Source organism: Nylanderia fulva, unplaced genomic scaffold (assembly GCF_048542155.1).
Source record: "Nylanderia fulva isolate GAGA-0341 unplaced genomic scaffold, ASM4854215v1 Scaffold22, whole genome shotgun sequence".
In the NCBI taxonomy this organism is placed as follows: domain Eukaryota; kingdom Metazoa; phylum Arthropoda; class Insecta; order Hymenoptera; family Formicidae; genus Nylanderia; species Nylanderia fulva.
Window position 1 is genome coordinate 3,182,109 of NW_028190285.1, and position 23,806 is coordinate 3,205,914.

The 23,806-nt window shown below is 27.8% G+C and overlaps 6 protein-coding genes across 15 annotated transcripts; 3 read left to right on the plus strand and 3 right to left on the minus strand.

The window, feature by feature from the left end:
• The first annotated feature begins 170 nt into the window (after window positions 1–170).
• On the plus strand, window positions 171–8,104 carry LOC114928720 (uncharacterized). 6 transcript variants are annotated; one of them, XM_029299995.2, is made up of 8 exons: window positions 171–463; window positions 499–722; window positions 2,577–2,682; window positions 4,331–4,650; window positions 5,509–5,684; window positions 5,950–6,364; window positions 7,415–7,604; window positions 7,807–8,104. In XM_029299995.2, the coding sequence occupies exons 5-8, from the start codon at window positions 5,636–5,638 to the stop codon at window positions 7,873–7,875; spliced, it is 723 nt and encodes a 240-aa protein (XP_029155828.1). In that variant the 5' UTR covers window positions 171–463; window positions 499–722; window positions 2,577–2,682; window positions 4,331–4,650; window positions 5,509–5,635; the 3' UTR covers window positions 7,876–8,104. The 6 variants fall into 6 exon arrangements, with proteins under 6 accessions (XP_029155828.1, XP_085339000.1, XP_029155829.1 ...); XM_085482874.1 differs by having other exon boundaries at window positions 171–459; XM_029299996.2 differs by lacking the exon at window positions 499–722.
• Window positions 1,233–3,840, minus strand: LOC114928718 (juvenile hormone epoxide hydrolase 1-like). Its single transcript, XM_029299992.2, has 6 exons — window positions 3,413–3,840; window positions 3,107–3,299; window positions 2,451–2,799; window positions 2,133–2,341; window positions 1,800–2,040; window positions 1,233–1,589 (listed from the first exon to the last, which is right to left on the minus strand). The coding sequence occupies exons 1-6, from the start codon at window positions 3,593–3,595 to the stop codon at window positions 1,370–1,372; spliced, it is 1,395 nt and encodes a 464-aa protein (XP_029155825.1). The 5' UTR covers window positions 3,596–3,840; the 3' UTR covers window positions 1,233–1,369.
• A 752-nt stretch (window positions 8,105–8,856) lies between the features above and the next one.
• On the plus strand, window positions 8,857–10,262 carry PSMG1 (Proteasome assembly chaperone 1). Of its 5 annotated transcripts, none has more exons than XM_085482878.1 (6): window positions 8,857–8,936; window positions 9,190–9,298; window positions 9,393–9,472; window positions 9,558–9,721; window positions 9,786–9,978; window positions 10,076–10,262. In XM_085482878.1, the coding sequence occupies exons 2-6, from the start codon at window positions 9,201–9,203 to the stop codon at window positions 10,258–10,260; spliced, it is 720 nt and encodes a 239-aa protein (XP_085339004.1). In that variant the 5' UTR covers window positions 8,857–8,936; window positions 9,190–9,200; the 3' UTR covers window positions 10,261–10,262. The 5 variants fall into 5 exon arrangements, with proteins under 5 accessions (XP_085339004.1, XP_085339002.1, XP_085339003.1 ...); XM_085482876.1 differs by having other exon boundaries at window positions 8,862–9,010; XM_085482877.1 differs by having other exon boundaries at window positions 8,862–8,940.
• Window positions 9,898–12,909, minus strand: CycK (cyclin K). Its single transcript, XM_029299958.2, has 8 exons — window positions 12,746–12,909; window positions 12,161–12,389; window positions 11,941–12,072; window positions 11,725–11,830; window positions 11,557–11,614; window positions 11,300–11,472; window positions 11,061–11,207; window positions 9,898–10,975 (listed from the first exon to the last, which is right to left on the minus strand). Exons 2-8 carry the CDS (start codon window positions 12,377–12,379, stop codon window positions 10,572–10,574), a joined length of 1,239 nt encoding a protein of 412 aa, XP_029155791.1. The 5' UTR covers window positions 12,380–12,389; window positions 12,746–12,909; the 3' UTR covers window positions 9,898–10,571.
• Window positions 12,910–13,966: 1,057 nt separating this feature from the next.
• Zw10 (Zeste-white 10 kinetochore protein) lies at window positions 13,967–18,184 on the plus strand. Its single transcript, XM_029299999.2, has 10 exons — window positions 13,967–14,282; window positions 14,804–15,006; window positions 15,101–15,905; window positions 15,980–16,128; window positions 16,197–16,297; window positions 16,468–16,643; window positions 16,709–16,915; window positions 16,991–17,128; window positions 17,201–17,334; window positions 17,776–18,184. The coding sequence occupies exons 1-10, from the start codon at window positions 14,246–14,248 to the stop codon at window positions 17,986–17,988; spliced, it is 2,163 nt and encodes a 720-aa protein (XP_029155832.1). The 5' UTR covers window positions 13,967–14,245; the 3' UTR covers window positions 17,989–18,184.
• Window positions 18,185–19,999: 1,815 nt separating this feature from the next.
• Rsf1 (Repressor splicing factor 1) lies at window positions 20,000–23,422 on the minus strand. The gene is made up of 3 exons (XM_029299983.2): window positions 23,203–23,422; window positions 21,935–22,532; window positions 20,000–21,216 (listed from the first exon to the last, which is right to left on the minus strand). The coding sequence occupies exons 2-3, from the start codon at window positions 22,519–22,521 to the stop codon at window positions 21,189–21,191; spliced, it is 615 nt and encodes a 204-aa protein (XP_029155816.1). The 5' UTR covers window positions 22,522–22,532; window positions 23,203–23,422; the 3' UTR covers window positions 20,000–21,188.
• Between the last annotated feature and the right edge of the window lie 384 nt (window positions 23,423–23,806).

Consider the following 23,806-nt stretch of genomic DNA (forward strand, 5'->3'; position numbering starts at 1 on the left):
CAGAGCTGCCAACATTGTGTTATCTGTCATACGTCACGCGTGAAACGATGGAATCTGATTGGTCGATTAAATATTACTTCACTTTAAAGATAAGATTTTCGAACACATTCAAGTACAAAAAATAGTGTTCAAGGACGCACTAGATTTTTATAGTTTATGCTCGTAGTGCTTCGCCGGTTTCCTAACTGCTAATATTTTTCAATCTCTCCTTATCGTTATTAATTGAGATAGATTTTTACTTTCCTTATCGTTATCAAGTTGATAAGTTTTAACAGAATTCTATTTATAATTTGATACGTCACGTTTAAGATACAAAAAACTTTGAGAGAAGTGTATATATTTTATAAAATACATCTCGAAAAATATTTACATCGCATATCGCATACAGAATATGCGAGAGAATTATAAACAAAAATTGCATTTCATAAAATCATACAAAACACATAAAACTACAAAAATGTACGTAAGTAACATTATTTATTCGGATTTTTGTTTCAGATTATTGAAACATAGTTTTCTATTAATACACACACACACACATAACAGTGAAAAATATGATTATGAGGTATAAGATTATACCTGGTAAAAAAAACTGGTAAAAAACGGATTTTTGTTTCAGATTATTGAAACATAGTTTTCTATTAATACACACACACACACACATAACAGTGAAAAATATGATTATTTATGAAGTATAAGATTATACCTAGTAAAAAAAACTGGTAAAAAACTTTTTATTATATATTCATGCAGAATAGAATTATGTAAAAATATAGATATACAAAAATATTGTAAATTATAACGGCAACATATAAGATGTATATATATTTATAAGTGCAATGACTTGTATATAATTATATATGTGCATACTGTATGCATACTTATATATGATATTTATAAATTGTATGTATAAGTATATACAGGTTTCCATTAATTTAATATTTAATTATATATAATTATATATAAATCTTGCATCATGTATATAAATATATATAAATAACAAATTAGTATATATCGTTTTATAATTGTATATAAATGAGAATTTCTATATACAGCTAATATGCATATAATAAAACTTCTTTATATATTTTATAAAAGAGCAACATATATACATATATATCTTTTAGTATAGATTATATCTATTGCATAATATAGTAGATTATTATTAATTTAATGTTTATACACAGAATATAAAAATAATGACTTTTTGAAAGCAGCGAAAAAATATAATGTATTTTTTGTATGAAAACATATTTCTTATTTTATTAATTCTTTTTTAAAAGTTTTTCAGGACTTCAAAAATACATGTTTAAACTTATCTTATTCTTACATATGAGTACAAACATGATAAATTGAATAATTACAAGTCTTATTTATTATGATTTTTATGCCACACTTCCATCTCATTAACAGAAGCCCATATATCATTTGCAAGTAATTCAGGCTCCTCTAATGCTGCAAAATGACCACCTTGAGGCATTTTAGTAACACGTAAGAGATTCACGAATCGCGTTCTGAGTAAACTTATAGGTTGCTCTGTGATCTCATTAGGAAATTGCGAACAAGCAGTGGGAACTTCTACCACATTTCTGTAAAAATATTTTAATTTTAACATTAATAATTAAAATATTTTAATTCATCTATTAATTTTGATAATTTTAATTTTAATATTTATATAGTTTATTATTTGTAGCTTATTATCAAGATCATTATATTACAAATAATATCAGTATTGTGATATATAATAGGATCATTATATATTTTATAATAATCACGAGAAAAATAATTATTATACGTACGAATTTATGAGTTTTCCCAACGGTATGTTCGACTCAGTAAACATTTCGGCGTATATTCTCATCGCTGTAGTAATGCTGTTGGATGCCCAGTAAATCATTAAATTATCAATCAATTCATCATACGTAAATTTATCCAGAAATCCACCGTCGTCTCTGAATTTATAAGAATAGTTCGTGCCGGTCGAAAATTTCTCGATAATATATGCTGCCAAACCAGCAGGTGAATCGGTTAGACCTACCCCTGGAACACACGCAATGATATCAATTTGTATTCAATAAAATATATCAAAAATTATTTATTTTTTGCGTGTATAATTACACTGTAATACGTACCAACCGTGTCCGGCTTTGTAGCTTGGATATGGAAGTATCCAGTTTCTGATAGGTACCTTTTGAGTGAAAATTTCTTCCTGGAGGTTTTCTCAGTTTGTCGTGGTTTTTTTGTCCAAGGTAAGAAGGAAAAAAGATATTGACATATCGCTTGTTTGACTATAACTTCATTTCTCATTACTGAGCACATGTTGGAATGCATACCCAGTACACTACAAAAATTACACAATACTTTTTATGTCTATATTGATTTGTGATACTGGAAATCTATGAGCTTTTGTTAGTGAGTTATTTAGATTAGATAAAAATATATGTTCTTACTTTTGGGGAAACAGGGTCGACATAGCGTTGACAATAATCGCTCCCCAATCGCCGCCCTGTATGTAAAACTTATCGTACCCGAGCCTTAACATGAGATTTTTTAAAACCATGCTCATTTGTATGTAGGAGAGGCCAGGTATCGTAGCTGGGCTGGAGAAGCCGAATCCAGGCAAGGAAGGTGCTATCACTTCAAATACAAAATCATACTCCGCTTTCGGTGTCGTCAACAAAGGTATGATTTTATAAAATTCCATTATAGATCCGGGCCATCCGTGTAAGATTAAAAGCGGCAAGACTCGTTTTTCCCCCACATTAGTCGGTTTTACGCGAATAAAGTGTATGTCTAATCCTGTTTGATAAAATACTGTATATATACTAATTGATATATAATTTAATGTAGTTACAATTTATATTATTCAATAAAATGTTGAAAAATAATCATGATGTGGCGACAATAGACGTCTATGTAAAAATTATCTTTATTAGGCTCTCTTTCTCCCTCTTTTTTCATCAGTACATATACATAGAAGATGTAAATTATTAATTATGATTTGAAGATTAAATTTTGAAAACAATAAGCTATATAAAATACTGTATTTTATGAAAGAATGATTTACTTTTATTTTTCTATTAAAAGGATTATATATATTCTTTACCTTGGATATTAGTTTTAAAATGTGGATACTGGTTTACAAATTTCTCACGTTCCTGGAAATTATAATTATCAGCCCAGTAATTTAAAAGTTTGTTTAAAGCAATCGTGTTAGTGCCATAATTCCAGGCAACGTCCTTCAATGGCAGTGTCAAAGGTCTAGTGTTCTTTAATCGATTCTTCAAATCTTTCACTAGCTGGAAATAATAATTTAATAAAATTAATAAAATTATATTTAATAAAATTAATTCGAGCTTGCCTATTAAATTAATGTATAATTGTGTCCAATCGAATATTAACAACGAATTACCTCTTCAGAGAAAATGATTTTGTATGGTCTGATATCGTTGCTGACAGAATTTTCGGTACCGGGTGTCCACCAAGTCTCCGATAACTCTATCAATTTGCTCCTTTTAGATGAATAGTATTTTATTAAAGCATAAACAACTGAACAGCAACCGACAGAAATCGTAATTATTAGAGGATAATCCATTTCGTTGGCACACTTTACTCAATTTCGACGTCGGAAAATCGTGTGAGATACCACTTGTGTGATATCTCAATATATGCTGACTTGTACTGTTTGCTTGGCATATATATTATGCAACTTTGTAATAAATGTCCCTGTATTCTCAACGACCTTATTCTTAACATTTCATATTCTTAATTTTCATATTTATATTTTTTTTTACTCAATTTTCGAGAAAGTATATTTTGTATACAGAAAATCTAAATAAAAAGCATTCAAAGAGATCACTTTATTCAGTATAAGGCGTTTATACTGAGAGAGAGAGAGAGAGAGAGAGAGGGGAGAACCTGTCTTCAGACTGTCTCTTCCCGTATGTGTGTGTAGTCAACACTAATAAAGTATATGTGATCACATACGTAAAATGACTAAGCGATTTAAACTTGCTATTTTATTTATTTGAGCTGCGACTTTGATTTTATAAATGTATATTTAGCGACATATTGTATCTCTTCTTCTTTTTTAATTTATATTTTATTTTATATAATTTAATAAAATAATCTAGTATATATAATAATAAATTTCGTTAAAAATATACATATATTAAAGTTCAACGTTTGTTGAACAAACATCTTTTGAAGAGAAAGGAATTGTCAGAGAGATCTTATCTCTTTGAATATTTACTTATGAAATCATCTCATAAACAATCATATATTAAAAATATTAACAATGTAAAGTAAACAATTATTCAATGTTCTCTAGGCTTATATAATACTGATCAGGAACAGAACGATTGAAGCCGCAAATTCGGCGGGACATCAGCTTTGTACACAATAACAATAGATGACATAGAGGGCCAAATCTTGACTCAGGTATCGGCTGTTGGCTAAAAAAAATTTGGGACTGAATCAGTTAGCTTCCAAATCGGATTGCGAAACGGAAAAGCGACTTATCCTTGTCCAAACCTTGAGAAAATCTGGCTTATGGAACGAACCTTCGCATCATTTCAAGATCCATGGCAAAATGAAGAGTGCAAACGGGACGTAGAAGCAAAATTTAATACGAGCATGTTTAAGGATAAGGTAATTTTGTTACTAATAGAGCCACAGTAGAATTTATGTGACGATTTGAGACTGAGGACCTCCCACGTATTTACAAGAATGTTTTGATATTGCTCTCATTTTATATAAGTCGAAGGATGCGGGTCTCTCACTATTATTCTATCCAGATTGCAATTAAATACTTGTTTTTCCTGAATAATATCGATGATAAAGAATTGATTATCTTTAAAGAGTATAATTATCGACTAATATAATATTAAAATTGCAAATTAAATTTAAAAGTAAAATAATATTGATAAAATTTAATCTTGCATATATTGATCATTTTACTACTATTATTATTATTATTTTTGTATTTATATTATTGGGTTATTATTAATTTATGACGCGTGCACTAAGTTTTTGAGCTTCATAGAAAATATAAACAACTTGATTTTTTTTTATGCAACCGAGATTATATCTCATTTTTTTTAATACCAAGAGATAAATATGTATAATATTGATTAATTAAAATATCAAAAAATTAACCCAAAAATGCATATTTATGACAAAAATAATTAATTGTCTGAAAATATATACTAATAAAAAGACCTAAAGAATGCATAAAATAATATAAAATATAATATAAAATTATAAATATAAAATAGAAATTTGAGTTTTTCATTAATAAGATGAAAAATTTGCAAATACTATTGTTTACATTCAATTGATTTATATATTTAAGGAATATTTTTACGAAATAATTTTTCCATTCAACATTTACATTCTTTAAGCGACAATTTATTTTATTTGCCAAACATTCGCAAAAAATGTATGTGAACTATAAAATTATTATGCATTCAATTTCAACATATATAATGATTACATCTTTAATTTCAGATAGTTGATTGGTATCGCGATACTAACAATAGCAATCGAATTAAAACAAAGTGCAAAGTACAAAATTACAAGTGTTGTCTTTCAAAGTTTTTTTTACAAGAAATTGTTAAGTCATTTGCTCATTATAATGCAAAAAGTGTGGATTATCATCTTTATTATCTTAAGAATATTTCCTGGTAAGATGATATTTCATATCATTCGAAATTTGATTTATTAATAAACAAAATTAATTTACTAACAACAAATTTTTGTACCTGACAAATTGATCTGCTGATTAATATATTACTTATTAACGAACTTAATTTGTTATTAATAATCTTAATTTATATCAATAATAAAACACACGTTTATATATAATAAATTTTTACTATCAATAAAATTAATGATAAGTATATATTGCGAATTATTAATTATTTTTTAAATCTTCTAATTTTTTTCTAGATATTATAAGACTGAGAAGTGTGAAAACATTACCAACAAATAGTACAAAATGCAATACAGTATTAAATATATGTGATATGGAATTATTAAGTACTATCTACAATAGAGAAAATGTTACAGAATTAAATATCGCAACCGATACGGAAAGTATTATAGAATTAAACACCGCAAATAATACGAAAAATTCTACAGAATTAAAAACCGTACAGAATATGATGTTATTAAATGTTACAAGTATAGAGCATGAAAATGACACTCATCATATTCTACTGAAACAATATATCACCAGACAAGATTTATATAAAATATGGAAAAAACATACTACATTTGTAACACAAGCTATAATACAGAACATAATAATAGCAGTCATACTATTAATCGTCATCATTGTGGGTGTTAACCATAAATATGTGAAGTAAGTTGATTCTTTGTATATAATAATATGCACGCTTATATTTTTTAATCTTATACATTAAAAAATTATGTAAAATTTTAATTTTCTCAAATCTCTTAATTTAATATAATAATTATTTCATTAATGCACCTGTCTTATCATACTGCATTCTATTATTTTGGTCATCAAAAAATTTGTTCTTGTGAATTATCACGCAATCAATTATTTTGCTCTACTTATATTACAAAGATATGAAGATTTAAACATTTCTTATCTATGTCTTAGATCTAATTCAAATTCATCTCAGAATCAAACTGGATATGCTTCTATCACCTTTGTAGATCAACAAAAGTTTAAGCTTTAAAGTTTTTATCATATCTAATTTTCCTACCTAATGAATACTTAATATATTTTAATGATTATTTAATTATAAAATTCACGCAAAGTTTTTCTTTTTTAAGCTGAATAACTTGTTCAATCAAAGTTATTACTGTGCATGGTATCAATGAGACCTTTTATTTCTACCAATCAAAGTTTTGCACATGTATCATAAATTCTATTTTAATAAATATTCAAATTTCTTTACATTTTGCTTTCTATTTTCTTGTATCATTAATTTAGCAAACGCTAATTTCCAAATAAAAATTTGCGATTTATTCGCTCATTTTATTTATTCTTGATGCTTCATAATGATAATGTGTTATCTTCTGATACAATATCTTTATTCGCACAGTAATCTCGAAATTTAGCTGATGTAAAAGCGCTACATTTTTCATTAATGACATGTATTGGATTTTAGCAAAAATTTGCTGGTACTATATTCTAATATATCGATTATTTTTATAATTCTGTTTAATTAAATTATTTATTTAATCGAATATATTCAAGTAAATTTGGAAAACGATCATTATCAATAATTAATTATAAAATTTTAGCGTGTGCTAAATATGTGCTACATTGATAATATTTTACTGTCATTTTAGATTTTTTATTCTTTCAATTTATGCTAGATTATCTGTAAAAATTATTTTATTTGTAATTAATTGTTTGAACTTTCTGTTATCTTTATAGAACCAACTTACTGTACCCTCCCTTTCGTGCCATATATAAATACTATCGACAGATATGTCTTCGTCAACATTTGTATATAATGACACCAAATGACATTGAAGTGGGTAGTATTTGGGATGCTAGACAGGCATACAATCAAATGCTCGCAAGACGCAGAAAACGGCAAGCATTGAGAACGATACTTTATTATGTAAGTAAAATGTATGAAGTATGAATATATAAAATATTTGCGAATCACAAGAAGTAAAAAATATATCGCAAAGAAGTGTGAATTTGAAAAAATATTTGCTGATCTGAGATACATTGTATATACATTATACATACATACATTTTATGCTTATCAACTAATTTTACTAGATACAATGTTTTTAATTTAATTGTTTGTTCGTCAGACTGTAACTCAAGAATCTGAGGATGAAGAAAATACGTTTAATCGCAATCGCCAACGTCAAACCGTATGATTATATGACAGTACTTTTTCTCATACCATTTCTATTTATATATATTATATTTTGTATATATATAGATTGACTTTTTGTATTTATTACAATTTATACACATATTTATATATATTTATATGTACATCAATGTAACGATTTACTTATTTGAAGTATGAAACATCAAAATAAATTTTTCATATTTTATTTTATATGCTTTATATATAAGAAATAAAGTAAATTAAATAAAATCTTTTTTTCTTGATTGTCAAGATAAATGAAAAATTCTTTTAGTATAGTCATTTAATTCTATAATAAGTGTGATTATATACATACTATATGTGATATGTTACTATTGTTTTTCAAAGTAAAAAGTTAATATATTCTTAAAAATTTTTTAAATTAAAATTTTAGTAAAAAACATTCTATAGAAAATATATTTCAAGGTTTTCATTTATTTTCACATAATGAATACGAGCCAAAAGAATAATATTTTTAAACTCATTAATATATATATATATATATATATAATGAGGCCAATAAATAAAGAATATCTTATTCATTGAATGAGAGAGAGGCCAGAGAGGTTTCTCACTACTATAAATACGTCTCTTGCTAGTTGCTAGTAATATCGCTGAAAACACGAATAAGAATGCTACACAACTCTTGCAAAATAAATCCTCTCAAGGAATTTAACTTACTCTTGCAGTTTCATTATATTATCATTATTATTACAATTATCTGTCTGTGTAGATATATCTCTTGTACTGTTAAAAATGTCTAATTTTATTTAAAAAAAAATGATAAAGATATTTTATTTACCTGGACGATCAAGCTTTGTATTCCTCTCTGGACATTTTTGTAATCTATTTAATATACTTTATTTTAATGTCAAATTATTAAAATTTAAATAAGTTTCTCCCAATAGTTTTCTTTGTGGCTGCTCGAGCTATATCGTGAGGATGCGCCCTAAGTTCAACAGCAAAGTACACCAGAGGGCAGAGAGATCTCTCTGCTCAAATGCAAAGTATTTTTTAACATTTGCGTATGTGTCACTTTTAGGATCAAGTGTATATACGTCCAGTGTATGTATGTACACTAAAAAAAGAAATAAATAAATATTTAGAAATTGGAGGAAAAGAGAAGAAAAAAACAAAAAGTACACGAAGTGCAGCTATAAAGAATAAATAAATATATATAAAATTTGTGCTGATTAATTTGTCAGTAGCCTATAAGCATTTAATAATACGTAATAACGTGGAAAAAAAAACAAACTTTTATGATTAAGCAATAATATAAATTATAATTAGATATTTACATTTTTCTTTTTTTCTATAGTTTGATTTAAAATGGTTAGTCACTTTGGGGAGGTAATATTTCCATCATCACGAGCATTTTGGGATGACGAAGACGAATATGAACCAGTTGACAATTTAGAACATTGTCCGTAAGTTGAGAATTCATGACAAAGTTTTATTATTACAGCCTGATTATACTTTATGTTCTTACAAAATAAAATAATACAAAACAATCGATTTTAGAAAATTACACGTTAGCTGGCTAAAAAATAAGCCTGAACGGATGCAAAAGTTTATCGTAATAGAGGGAGAGCCATTAATTCGTAATAATCTCTTTGCAATATTATTAACATTATATAATTTTAGATTCCATAGACATACTTTTAATTATTAATTATTTTATTTTAGCTTTTGTAAAGCAATGCTTATGTCAGAATACAGAAGAAGTATGCATCATTGAAAATGAAAATCATAAAAAAATTTCTGTCATCTACCACATTGATAAACAAATATATCTGTGTCTAATTTTACAACAGTTTGATACAAAATATGCAGGAATGCTTGTAAACCAGGCAAGTAATTTGTTTGCTATAATGTATATATTTTAATACTAAAGAATATCTACATTTTTTACAGATATCTGACTTATTATTAAACACAGAGAGCACAATTTCAATAGTGTGCCGTCATGTATCACAGTTTCAGAGTACAAATATTCCAGAAACACCATCATTTTTAAGAATCTTGACTACCAAAAATGCAAATGTTTCCAAGTATAAAATTGAACGATTAGAACAACCAAATATTGTATTTGGAGTTGGCGCAGGAGGTTGGTATTTATGTTAATACTTAAAATATATATATAAAATATGTTAGATATTAAAAATATTTTATGAGAATTAATGAAACTTATCTGTTTTTTTCAGTTTTATCTTATGCTGAACTTACAGGCATATCAGCCAAATTATACATGTTATATATTGACAATTTTGTACTGGATTCTAAATGTGCAGAACCACTTTTACAAGTTTTGACTAATGAAATAGATTGTAAACTACAACATCCAAAAGCTACTGAAAATTTCTTTAGTAAAGGAAATCTTTACATGTAAAATGATTAATTTTTTGTCATTTTTTTCCTATATATTAATTTTGAAATTTAATATTATGAATCAAATATTAATTTTCTTTGATATGTATCAATGATAGAACAGAAAAAATTACAGCGGAAACATTTTGTTTATAGTAGAAAAAAAGTTTATAAGTACATGTGTGTGATAACAGTAAATATAAAAGTACAACATATATACAAAATTTACAATTAAATTAATTATATTCTGCTAATTTTTTTTTCATTATTAATTAAGATAATGATGTTCAAATTGATACAATTTTTATTGAATGCATGATATATTGCCTTTTGTTATGGCTGTGGTGGATAATAGCTGCGTGGTGGTGCAGTTGGTGGAATTGGATTATTCGCTGGGAAGTATGATGCATTTGTTGGATAGGAATATGGTTGGAAAGCAGTTTGATTAGTAGCTGGTGCAGGCGGTGGCGTAGGACGAATGGTAGCAGAGGATCCAATGTGATGTATTGTTGGTACAATATGATTCATTGTATTCACAGGAGGCGGTGGAACCGAAACGTTCGTAGGTGGAAACGCCGGCGGATAGTTCGTATTGTTAGATGCTGTGAAATTCGTTGGATATGTGGGAAAATGTGCCGTTGAAGTGTCTATTGGTTTTATCGTCTCCACAATATCCGTGGTTGGACATCCGTTTGCAGAAACTGGCGTTTCTATCTTAGAAGATTTTCCAGGCGTCACTATAACATAATCGTCAATAATTTCTAAATTTTTAAATATGTGTTAATGCACATTATCAACTTGATAATTACATTTACTACTTACCATTTGGTGTATTAGATGCAGATTCTGTGGTAGTAGTAGCAACGGGTCGTTCTCTACATAGCTCGCTGGATGGTATCATGGGTGGTGAATCTGGCGGTTTCGTATTATTAGCTTGCGAATATAAATCCAAAACTTGATGACAAATATCTAAAAATATACATGATATTAGATTATGATATGACTATAATAGATAACAGCAAGATATAAAATATTTTGAGATCAAAAGTTTGCAAATTTACCTTCTAAAAGATCCATAGTTACATCTTCAACAAACATATCCCACCAGCGTAAATGCTTTGGTTGCCTGCCGACCCAGTCAACTACTTCAAATTTACTTAGCTTTCCTGCCAAGTACATTAGAGCAACAGCTATTATTTCTGGCTCCCACTGTAGCGACAGAGTGGTACATAAACTAAACAAAAAATAATAAAAATTAATCTTCAAACTACTGTGTGTGTGTGATTAATAATTCATACATTATAAAGTTATTACATACCTATCATTAACAAACGTCCAAGCCATTTGAACCATTTTTTGCAGTTTGTTTTTATCTCCTACAATTGAAATAAAAATTGTTTTAGAAATATCCATAATTTAATTAACAAGATTTATTATTAATACAAATTTTGTAATTCTATAATATAATATGTACAATGTAGATTACCTTTAAGACACTTTGCATATTTCAATAAATAGCTATATGGGTGTTCAACTTGCAGATCAAATTTAATAGTTTGCAATAAAATTCTTTCTAAAGTCAAGACTTCTTCCTGTCAACAAATAGTATACATTAGTGATACTATTATACTATATTTATAATTTTATATACATTACATATGCTTTCTGATACAGTGGAATATTTTTTTGCTAAATAACTTACTTTAGGATCTTCTCCAAATGTCATAAACTTTTGTTCGGACACTAAAGTCTTAGCTGTTCGTATAATATCCTTGCATTTTTTTGGAGTTTCTTCAACTTTCCCAGCTAAGAGTAAACAGCAACAAGCTGTTACCTGTGTACCATAGTAATGCAATTAATACACAATACAATATTTTAAGATTAAACATATATATGTGTATATACATTGTATATGTACTTACATATCGTGGAAAATTTTTAAATGAATGGAACATGTAGAATCGATGGAAATAAACGACACCCGTTGCCATTGTATTGTAACCTAAATCCATCTTTGTGCCAGTGTCAATTATGAAGCGTGCACCTTCTTTTCGATATCTACATTCCGTCTCATAATCAATACCATCCTGAATAGAGGGTGTATTGCGTAGCTCTTTCTTCTCATAGTACCAGCACGGCATGTTTAAACCACTTCCAATGTACAGGAATTCAATATTAATAGATGTACATCAATACACAAAAAATTTGTGGTTATTCGTTTATATATATATATATATATATATATATATATATATATATATATATATATATATATATATATATATATATATATATATATATATATATATATATATAATAGCGTTTAAAATGATATCAAGTAAAATCGTGATTGTTGTCGTTGATACACACACATACACGTTAATTAAAATTCTTTACACTGTATATACAATATCAAATTTGTTAATTGTGCAACGTTGTGTAATGCTTTATACACTTTAATCTTCAATAACACTCGCCATATACCGGTATTTCTTTGGTATACTTACTCGGTAAATATTTAATAATTTTATAAAATAATTGTCTTTCTTTCCTTTGGTTAAATATACAATATAAATTGATTATTATAACGCATCAAACATGTACACAAATAAAAATATATGTGCACATGTATGATATTCTCTTTATGATACTCTAATCTTTTACCATAGACTATAGACTATAGTCAAAGGACACCATATAGATTATAAATTTATTTTTCAGAGTTGGTAATCCTGAGTTAAACCGGAAGTTGAAGTGTAATGATACGCTTCTTCTAAAATTCTCGAAAATTCATTTTTGATATTTATATTTATTAAAATTATTAATATTTATTAATAATTAATAAATATTTAATAATAATAAATAATTTCACAGTGCAGCCATCTTATTGTCTGGAACAATTTCGATTCATCGATTTAGTTCGTTTTATTTATTAATTTACTGCTTTGAATTTGCAATTTCATCACCAAAATTCGTTTAATTATAAACTGGCGAAATTTACGAGGAAAATCTATTCAGACAAATATAGTCAGTAACAGTAAAGTGTAATGATACACTCTTCTAATACTCTCGAAAATTTATTTTGAATTATTAGGAAATTATATTTTGCGAGGAAGTCGATAATTCAGTTCACGAGCGATATATGTGGGAAAATTGATTTTTGAATGACTAGGAGAATATATTTCGCAAAGAGGTAAGTGACCGATTTGGTGGTAGGATGGAGGGGGCATTTGAAATCTCATCCTGATTGGTTGAATTGCGAACCAATAGAAAACGATTCTGCTTGTGATTGGCCCATCAAACCACGCCCCCCGCTACTATTGCTCATGATCCAGCCAATCAACATCCATCGATCTCTCAGGCTTAGAGCTCCCGGATCGGTCGCATATCTCTTTGCGAATTATATTCTCCTAGTCATTCAAAAGTAAATTTTCCAAGATATATCGTTTGGGAACTGAATTATCGACTTCTTCGCAAAATATATTCTCCTAATAATTCAGAAATAAATTTTCAGGAGTACTAGAAACCGCGTATCAAAGCATTTTAACCCTATTATTGGCCATTAATTAGTGATTGCAAATTCAAAGCAGCATTAAATAAATAAATAAATAAATAAAATTAATAAATAAAACGAATTGAATCGATGAATAGAATTGTTCCAAGCGTTCTCCACTAGATACATTATTTTTCTCTGCTAGAGACATTCATGTACACATAAGCCTATTATTCGCTACTGCGCATGTGTGCGAGGATTCCACGATTCGGAGCATTTTGGTTATGGTGGAGGCATGATGCAAATATAATTATATATTATACATTATGATATTATATATTTACAATTTACATTATGGTCTAGTGTTCTATAGCCTATCAGCTGATGCTGAGAAGAATTGACAGCTCCTTTTTATAAGACAAAAAATATATTGTAATTTATATATCAGACCATATTCATAAAACCTATAGTTCTTGATATTTGACATTTGTATCAAATTTCTCATATATCAAATATGACATCGTTCGTAGCAGATGTGCTGACTACAGCAGGTAATGCTTACATGTAATGGTGTGTGTATTTAAATAAATTGCTAAAACCTGTGAAAATGTCATTAGTGCACTCTGTATTTTTATTAGAAATGTCACATGTATATATAATATGTAACAATTTCTAAAAATTTTATAAATATTAAATTTTAATTATATTTTCTAAATTAATAAAAATAAAAAATAATTTTGTAGCATTTTTTGAACAAATAAAAACAACTTCTATTACTTAATACAATATAATATTTAGAATAACGTTATAGCATTAAAGTTTAAAACATTAGAATTATGATAATTATTCCTCCAAATGTGTAAACAATCAAGTCTTTAGCAATTATGTATTTTTTAATATTACATTTATAATTTTTTTTATTTTGAGAAAAATTATACATGGTCAAACAAACTATGATTATAATATTTATATTATTTATAATATTAATAAATATATATAGTAGCAATTGTAAAATATTATTTATAAAGATAAGTATACTGTTGTAATTGTGAAATAATATTTTTCCACGCAGGAAAACTTGAAATGGTAAATTTTCAAAAAAATATTGCCGAAATACAGAAACAAATAACAAAATTAGAATATGAAGTTAAAGATTTTATGGATGACGATTCTTTTGAATTCAATGCAAAATTGAAAAGAGATGTGTATTTAGTAAAAAGGATTGAGATGCTATTGCAAGAGATGGACATTTTGCAAAGCAGGATAAATAATCAGGTATATAATCAGTATATTTAATGTGTATCTACTATAATTAATAAAATGTATAAAACAAGTTTAATGAATTGAAATTTCATTGCTTTTATTATAGGTCAAAATAGAATTACCTGGTTTGATAAAAGAATTGAAAACTCTCTCTCAAAAATTAAAAGAGTCTAACATTAGTTTGAAATTATCCCATCAGTTGATAAACTTACACGAATATATAAAATCTATAAAAGAGATGCAAGAAGAAAAACGATATATTGATACTGCAAAGACTCTATCGCAAATGCAATCTTTATTGGATAATCCTCATAGTTTTCTGCAAGATCTTGAAATATATGCGACCATCAAAGATGAATATTGCAATCTCTTCCGCTTGTATTCGATAGAAGTGTCCAGACTCTTACATGATTGCATTTGTTGGAATAATGACATGAAAGATGGCAAAATGGTTACTTCTCTTATTATTAAAAGTGAATATGATAATATACAGGAACTAATACAAGGATTGTATATCATTAATAATCTTGAAAACTTCTTGCAAACATTTTTAATGAATTTAATAAATCATATAATTAATCCTATCATTCATGATCACTGTTCAGTGTATGTTATCGAAGAGAAAGTTTTTACCATCGAAATATTGGAGAAAAAAAAGATGCCATGTTTTAAAAGTGTACTGTGCAATTTAAAGTTGCTCTTTAAATTTCTTCATCAACACCTAAATCTGACAATTATGGATAACGAAACTTTTCTGAAAAGAATGCAACCACATCTACTGAAGCAATTATCACATTCTTTAACAACAGATTGTATCTCATACATCATTCCAACTTCTAATGCAAATCTAAAGAATTTTGAGCCTGTTGTAGAAGCAATTAATGAATTTCAAGATTACTTAGTACAAATTGGTATTTATATTTATTTTTCGAGTTAAAATAATTTGTTTTATAATACCCAATAATTTAACAATGTAAAATTTCAGAATTTCTTTCTAAAGATCAGCTCTTTTTATCAGAATACACAAACAATATTGACAAACTTTTTATCGATAGAATGTGTCAAGAATTATTAGTCAAAGGTAGAAATATAATGAAGAAAGACCTACATGATTCTGTTCGATATGAGCCACAGGTATTTATTTTATTACAAAAATAGTAAAGTATCTGATTTTATCTAATTTTAATTATTCTTTTTTGTAGGAATCACCTATGCTTATGGATAAAACATTCGAAAATAATTATATATTGAATGAAAAAACGTTAAGAGATATGTCGTTTCATTTACCAAAGTGTCAAATCAGGTACATTACAATTAATTAAAAATCTCTGATTCATATTTGTATGATTTCTTACTTGTCATAATTCTATGTATTGTTGAATTTATTAATTCTATAAATTCTGCTAATTTTTTTCTAGCACAATATAATCTTATACAAAAAATTTAATATAATTATTATTAAATGCATTTTAGCAAAAGTGCACAAGAAATACTGGAATTAACAAGGAAAGCATTAAAAGAGGCTTGCAATAGTTCAGATGCGTGCGCAGTTAGATTATTTTATACATGCAGAAATATATTTGAAATGTATGTTGGTTTAGTGCCAGAACATCATAAAAAATTTTTAGAAACAATACCACAGCAAGTTGGTAAGAAAGTTACATAACAAAATAAACTAATTTTATTATGAATAAAAATATATAATTATTTTTAGCTCTATTTCATAATAATTGTATGTATCTTGCTCATCATCTACTTACTTTGGCACACGAATATAGAGACAAAGTCCCAAAAAATCTACACAAATTGAATTTAACATTCTCGGATCAAGTCACAATATTCCGAGAAGTAGGTTCGCAGTATTTTTTAGAACACATGAAATATCAAAAAAATATAATCTTTGACATCATCAAGGACTCAGGTTTATAATTAACTTATTAGCTATACATGAAAAATTTAAACAAATGTAACAAAAGTATTTTATATTTATGAATAGGTTTTTCGGGATTGGGGCAAACATCTGAGTTACATCCTAGTACTGAACGTGCATTAAGACAATGCATCAGACAATTGGAATTATTGAAGACTGTTTGGATAGAAGTATTACCTATAAATATATATTGCAAAGCTGTTGGTTAGTGAATTTTTCGTTTTATTATATTTCAACAACATACATATTTTTTAATCTCTTATATTAATATCACAGGATGTATAACGAATTCTATGATTGACGATTTGGTGACAAAGGTTATAACTGTTGAAGATATTCCAGCTGATGTAGCGACAGAATTGGTAATTTTATTCAATATGGTTGTAAAACGAACACCACAGATATTTCCTGTAAGTATAATGAACATAACAAGTTATAGTATAAAGATACAAAGAAAATTTACAAGAAAAAAAGAAAGAAAAATATTTAAAAAATTTTGTTGTTTACTATCGTGAAAGTACATTTAAAATAAAAACTTGTTCAAGGTAGTAGTACTCCAACTGGTCCCTGTAAAAGTTAAACGTTAAAGTTAAATAAGATTAAAGATAAAGTAGAAGTAGCTCTGATATTGAATATCCATAGAAAGGAAAAGGAGGCTAATTGAGAATAAGATGTGGAAATAGATTTTTTTTCAAATATTGTTTATTGAACTTTTCGATCTCAGATTTGTAGACCATAATTAGCAAAAAATTGTCAAAAAATACATAGATTAAAAGATTAGCCTACTTCCCCTATCTGCGGATATTAAATGAGAATGTTAATTTTGTTTAATTAAGCAAACATATTCATAGGATCAACAAATACAACAGCACGTACAAAAATGGGAGAAATTTTTGGAACTGATTAAGATACTTGGTGCATCATTGAAAGAAATCGAAATTAGATGGGGAAATGGGAAAGGAATATTGGCACAGGAGTTCACTGCTCCACAAGTTAAACAACTGATTCGAGCGTTATTTCAGAATACTGATCGAAGATCTAATCTTTTAGCTTCTATAAGATAAAATAAATATCGAACATATAAAAAATTGAAATATATAAAAATATAATAAATAATTAAGTTTGTATCATTCCACATAAAAACATATAAAATCTTCAAATTCCAATGGTCATTATTCAAAATACAGTCATATAATGTTAAATAATATTGTATGGAACACATCTATTAAAAATAAGCAGTGAAATATAACTACATGTATATATTTGTTGTGATAATTAATATAATTTTTATAATATTCTATTATAAATATTATATATTGTACATTAGATAATTTTATAATACTTTATTTTGATGTTATATATATAAATGAAATATTGTATAAAATATATTTTAAAGTACTAATAAAAAAATTAAAATATATTATAAAGTAAATTAAATTTAATATAAAATAAAATCAATATAATTTTGTTTAATTTTAAATAAATTTAAAGAGCACAATTAGCAGAACATTAAGAATTAAATATCAAAATATTACTTAATATTAACAATTAAAATTTACTTTAACATAAAAAATACGTATTTATAATATAAATGTTCAATCTCTAATTTAATTACATTCTAATCAACTAATTTTTTATTTATAGAAATTGTGTATAAAAATTCAAAGTTTTAATTTTTAAAGTTAAAGAATTATGCAATCAATGTTGTAATGCTAAATTCTTTTGTTGAAACACATAAATATATATTTGTTTATTGTTAAGTTACAATAAACTTACTTGTGTCTTAATTATGTATTGGGATTGAAATAACAAATGTAAATTTCGAGAATGTCCTCTTCATTAAAAATTTGATGGAAGTATTAAGCTTTTAGTCTCAATATGTTTAATTAAAAACCATTTGTTATATATGGGACAATATTCTCATATATAGAACTTTCTCACTTTTGAAAGCTCATATATACATCATTCGCAAATGAAAGAAACGCGACACAGTACCGGAAATGCGTTGCTGCTTTAAAAATACTTAATTTATCACTTCTTATTAATCTTTAAACGTTATTTGTTGTTAAAAATTATTTTAAAAATTAAAATAAGAATCTCCCTTTTTCCTTACATATTATTATTTTTTTTAATAGAACATTAAGAATTTAATGTATTATATATATCATTTTACAAAAGAGAGAAAAAAAATTTCAATTTTAAATTAAGATTTTCCAAAAACATATTATGACGTCAGAAACAATAAATTAATTATTCAGAAATTATTTGAATTTTTTGATAAAATATGGCAAAATAATTTTTTTTATACACTTGCATTCAATTGTATCAATTGATAAGATGACAAAACCTCTCCTTTTTGTTATCTTGTATTAGTTAATGCACATATAATTTATTTTCCATGCGTTTTACATTTTTAATGAAAATAGATTTAATGACAACTATATATGTATATATATATATATATATAAGCAAAATTTACAGCTATATTAATTTACAAATCGAGAAGATAGTTTAATGTATTTTATCAATTCAAACTATTAAATGCAGAGTTAAAAAATATTATTTAAAATATTTATTTCGATAGATTATTTAACAAAACAAAGATTCATACGATTTTTCGTTTTTAATGTTATAATTCAATGATGACAGCAAAGAGATCAGAACCGTTAAATATCATTTATTCTTTTTTCTTCTATATCTTCTCTTTTTTTTCATATTCTTCATCTTTTCTTTTACAACTCAAGCATGATGAAACGTACACACACTAAAGGCTTGTGTGTGCATAAAAACTTTTTATAATAAAAAAAATTAAAATAAAAAAATCAGCATTATTTTAAAAAAAAGTAACCATATAATAATATTAAACATAAAACTAATAATACTGAAATTTACCTGTAAACCTTGATAATATATGAATTTGAAATACCTGTAAAAACCATTAAATAAGCAACCATATTTGATCAAAATAATTAGCTTTAAGTGATTAAATAAAAACGACGTCGGATTATAATACCAGTCATGATAAACTGTGAAAAAATAGGTAGGCAGACAGGCAGGCAGGGTGGCAGGCAGTACTGAGCGCAAATCATTTAATATCTTAATTTCCAATTCCATATCATTTACAGTGGAGGTAATATATACCATTACTTTATCACTTTCTTATTTACGAGCATTTCTGTAATGATAAAAGCAAATGCTCGAACGTGTCTCTTTCCAAATGCAGTACTGCACATACATCAGAAAAACAAAATATAGAAGATATATCATGTAGAATTCAATCGCTTTTGCTTCACAAGATTTTGATCTCATTTGTGCATCGAAATTTTTACGAAAACTGTTTTGTTTTCATCCATTAGCACAATAAATTAATTGTTATATACGAGCAACTTGCATTTGGCTAGTATTGCGCGCGACTTATTATTTCTTCTTTCCAATTCCCATATAAAATCATTTATATTCATTACTATTCATAGAGTGTAAGCGAGAACACGTTTTTATCTAAATACACGAGAATGATATTCACAAGATTATGGACCGCTATATTATAATCTTAAACTTTCAAAAAATTGAAAACGATGAAAGCTAAACCAAATAAATCCAGTGAAAATACTTTACAAGATAATTCTTAATGCAATCAAGATTATTATATATGTAAATAATACGTAATATGTAATACGTAATACATATATTATATATAATAAGCAAAATTATTATATATATAAATAATACGTAATATGTAATACATAATGCATATATTATATATAATAAGCAAATCTCTGCATAATCACTGAAAAATCTGTATAATCACAAATCAAAAGCCACAAAAATTCTGCATGTCGAAAATATATAAAGAGATCTAAAACAACCCAATAAGGCGTCAGCTAAACATAAAACGGTGATTGTAGATAGTGTTACATTCCCTATAGATTACAGCCCTATATTAATTACTTTTTTAAATATTAATCATTCAAAGGTATTCCGCGTTATTCTATATTTCATCGCATTTCTCACTTCGCGTAAGAGCGCTTTTATTTAAGGGAACTCTCGGATCTGTTAATCATAGAAAGTATAGCATCCCAGCAGCGACCACAAGTTGCATGGAAGTGGTACAATGCAGGGAAAATATTGCACAGCGCAAACTGCAATGGTAGTTCTTGTCTATATACAGGTCGCTGTGTGTAGATTGGACAGAAATGAAGTCGTCGAGGCGGGTGGCTGATCGGCGAACCCGCAGTTCAGATTGGCAAGACGCAGCGTAGTTCTTTTATGTGCATTCACGTAGATGACGATGACTGTGAACATGGAAATGCAAAATAGGATGTCACATTACTTTTGCTCCCTTTTAACTCTCATTAAGACGAGAGCCAATAGTAGCTTGATATTTTTATGCATGCAATTAAAGAAATTTATTCAATGATAGCAATGGGCTCTCATGCACTTGAAATGTTTTTTTTTTTTTTTTTTTTTTTTTTTTTTTAATAATTCATAGAATTTCTCTGCAATTCATTTAATTATGATTCATAATAGGTATGAAGCAATATTATTTATATATAATATATGGAATTGCATCCCAATTGTTTTTTGTAAATTAATTCAGTCTTTTTCTACTTGAACAAGATAAATATTTTGAATATTTAATTAAATTTTTGTCTGTTACTTATGATACATTTCCATGTAAACAGATTGTGTATTTTTCTCTTATAGTTGTTTATCATAATTATTAATATTCTTAAACTTCTCCTCATAAAGATGCCATCTCCTTCAAAAAATTTTCTTTTCTGAAACTCTTACAAATGATACGATTTTTAAAATGTGAAAATACAAATATTTTCAGACTGTATTTATCCGTGAGCGAAAATGGCACTGTGTAGAATTGTGATACATCGTAAGAAGCCTTTCAAGGCATATAATTTACCCATTATTTTCAAATATCATTAGAATGAAATTAACAATTCTGCTAATAATTGTCATGTGAGATTAAAATCAGATGATATATAGGTATCGTGATACCTGCCACGGCCAGCGGGGGAACGGCTTCGATACCTCGCTGTACTTGTATCCTTCCCGGTGTAGTAGTCGGCACCAGCGTCTCCGCTACTACCACTATAGACATCTTGCGTATATCCGTCTCGCGTAACATACCCACTGCTGCGATTGAACATATAGTCTTCTCCGTAACGGCCTCTGCCTCTATTTGTGCCACTCCTGCCTGCATAATAACTGCCTCCGTAATCTGCATAGGTATTGCCTCTATAACCCACGGAATTACCGCCTCGAGAACCGAATTCCCTACTACCGACTCCCCGATTTCCTCTGAAACCACCTGAACCTCCACCCCTCCCGCCGCCACGACCTCTACCCCGTGAAATCTCTACTCTTAATTTTGCACCCATGATTTCCATGCCATTCATATTGCAGCATGCTAATTCAGCCTCGTTCATGTTGAAGAACTCGATAAAGGCAAAGCCTGGCGGATTGAAGGCTACCCAGACCTTGTTCAACTTGCCATACTTTTCAAACTCCATTTGCAGATCTTCCTTTTTGATGCTCTCATTCAATCCACCCACGTAAACACGTGTATATCCTTCTGGCGTCATCTTGCTCTTCCCTAAAGAATAGAATAATTTTATTCACATATAGTAATACATTCATTTTTCGAATATAAACATTTTTAAAAATTCAATTCCTAAAATTATTCAGTCAATAATTACATTTAATTATAATTTTTGTAAAATAATTGACATTGATCATAGAGATGATGATATAGATTTTTTTATTTTTATTTAAGTAAAATAACAAATATGAAAGGGTGATCATTTGTGATTATAGAGCTAAGAAACAATTATTGTCTTTATAAATAATACATATTTCAATAAATTTTCCAAAATTACCCCAAAAAATACTTTACATTTTAATCGCAGAACCGATATTCGTACTTCGCTAAGTTAAGTGAAACAAATGCGTTTCCCAATCTTAACAAACAAGCTGAAATAATTCCCACGAACTTGAACGAAGATATATGACATACGATCACAACAACGCTATGGCGGCATTTTTATCTCCGTGAGAAAGCCGTATGCAAATGAACTGTTATCGCCGAGGAGGGAGCACTTTGTACGATAATTCCGCTATTTAGAGTCGTTTCGCGGCACGAAACGGCTCGAGGCGTCATTTGTCAAGAAAAATTATCAATAGAAACCGAGATAAACACAAACGGCGGCTTGTGCCGCTGTCGGGCACGTCAGAGGATGAAAGGATTTTCTCGCTACACTACTCACTCGTTCCCGCTTGGCGTAGCTTTTCTCGCAGCACGTCACCGATCGCCGTGAATCGCTCTTGAAAGCGTTCGCGAAGAACACGAAAAAATCGCTATGCGACGATTTACTCGGAAGAATGTGCACACACTGTCGCGCAATCAATAGGAGCCAAATCTATCGGGGTTCACAGCGCACAGAAACCATGTCGGCTATATTCGCGTCTCCAACCCAGACGCCAAAAGATCTTCAGTCATGACGTGCCGGCTCTGAAGAATTTACAGATGGGAAACTTCATGTTTTTTTTATATTTTGCAAAATTGAAAAAAAATAGTTAATAGAAAAAAGGAAATTTTACGAGGCCATTGAGAAAAATGTCACGTCAAATTATTGCATATGCTTACGAAAAATTTTCCATAATTTTCGTAAAATCGGCTAAACAAATCCGACCAATCACAGGCGAGCATTCATAGATGTTTGACTATGGGCATAGATTAAATAAAATTTAAGATGAGCAAAATATGTAGAAAATGTTGAAGGTATATAGGCGTTTCTGATTGGCTATTTTCTGGATTAGTTTTCTGGCAGCCATTTTGATGAATTTTTTCAGAATAGACGGTTATCTATA

Coding starts and splice junctions, on each gene's coding strand:
- LOC114928720 (XM_029299995.2), top strand. CDS start 5,636: ATGCAAAAAGTGTGGATTATCATCTTTATTATCTTAAGAATATTTCCT. Junction 5,685..5,949: donor TATCTTAAGAATATTTCCTG/GTAAGATGATAT, acceptor ATTTTTTTCTAG/ATATTATAAGACTGAGAAGT. Junction 6,365..7,414: donor GTTAACCATAAATATGTGAA/GTAAGTTGATTC, acceptor TTATCTTTATAG/AACCAACTTACTGTACCCTC.
- Rsf1 (XM_029299983.2), bottom strand. CDS start 22,521: ATGACGCCAGAAGGATATACACGTGTTTACGTGGGTGGATTGAATGAG. Junction 21,217..21,934: donor TCCCCCGCTGGCCGTGGCAG/GTATCACGATAC, acceptor CCATGTTCACAG/TCATCGTCATCTACGTGAAT.
- CycK (XM_029299958.2), bottom strand. CDS start 12,379: ATGCCGTGCTGGTACTATGAGAAGAAAGAGCTACGCAATACACCCTCT. Junction 12,073..12,160: donor TTAAAAATTTTCCACGATAT/GTAAGTACATAT, acceptor TATGGTACACAG/GTAACAGCTTGTTGCTGTTT. Junction 10,976..11,060: donor TGCATCTAATACACCAAATG/GTAAGTAGTAAA, acceptor ATTATGTTATAG/TGACGCCTGGAAAATCTTCT.
- LOC114928718 (XM_029299992.2), bottom strand. CDS start 3,595: ATGGATTATCCTCTAATAATTACGATTTCTGTCGGTTGCTGTTCAGTT. Junction 3,300..3,412: donor AAATCATTTTCTCTGAAGAG/GTAATTCGTTGT, acceptor TATTATTTCCAG/CTAGTGAAAGATTTGAAGAA. Junction 1,590..1,799: donor TTGGGAAAACTCATAAATTC/GTACGTATAATA, acceptor ATATTTTTACAG/AAATGTGGTAGAAGTTCCCA.
- PSMG1 (XM_085482878.1), top strand. CDS start 9,201: ATGGTTAGTCACTTTGGGGAGGTAATATTTCCATCATCACGAGCATTT. Junction 9,473..9,557: donor AGAGGGAGAGCCATTAATTC/GTAATAATCTCT, acceptor ATTTTATTTTAG/CTTTTGTAAAGCAATGCTTA. Junction 9,722..9,785: donor CAGGAATGCTTGTAAACCAG/GCAAGTAATTTG, acceptor CATTTTTTACAG/ATATCTGACTTATTATTAAA.
- Zw10 (XM_029299999.2), top strand. CDS start 14,246: ATGACATCGTTCGTAGCAGATGTGCTGACTACAGCAG. Junction 14,283..14,803: donor AGATGTGCTGACTACAGCAG/GTAATGCTTACA, acceptor TTTTCCACGCAG/GAAAACTTGAAATGGTAAAT. Junction 16,644..16,708: donor AACAATACCACAGCAAGTTG/GTAAGAAAGTTA, acceptor AATTATTTTTAG/CTCTATTTCATAATAATTGT.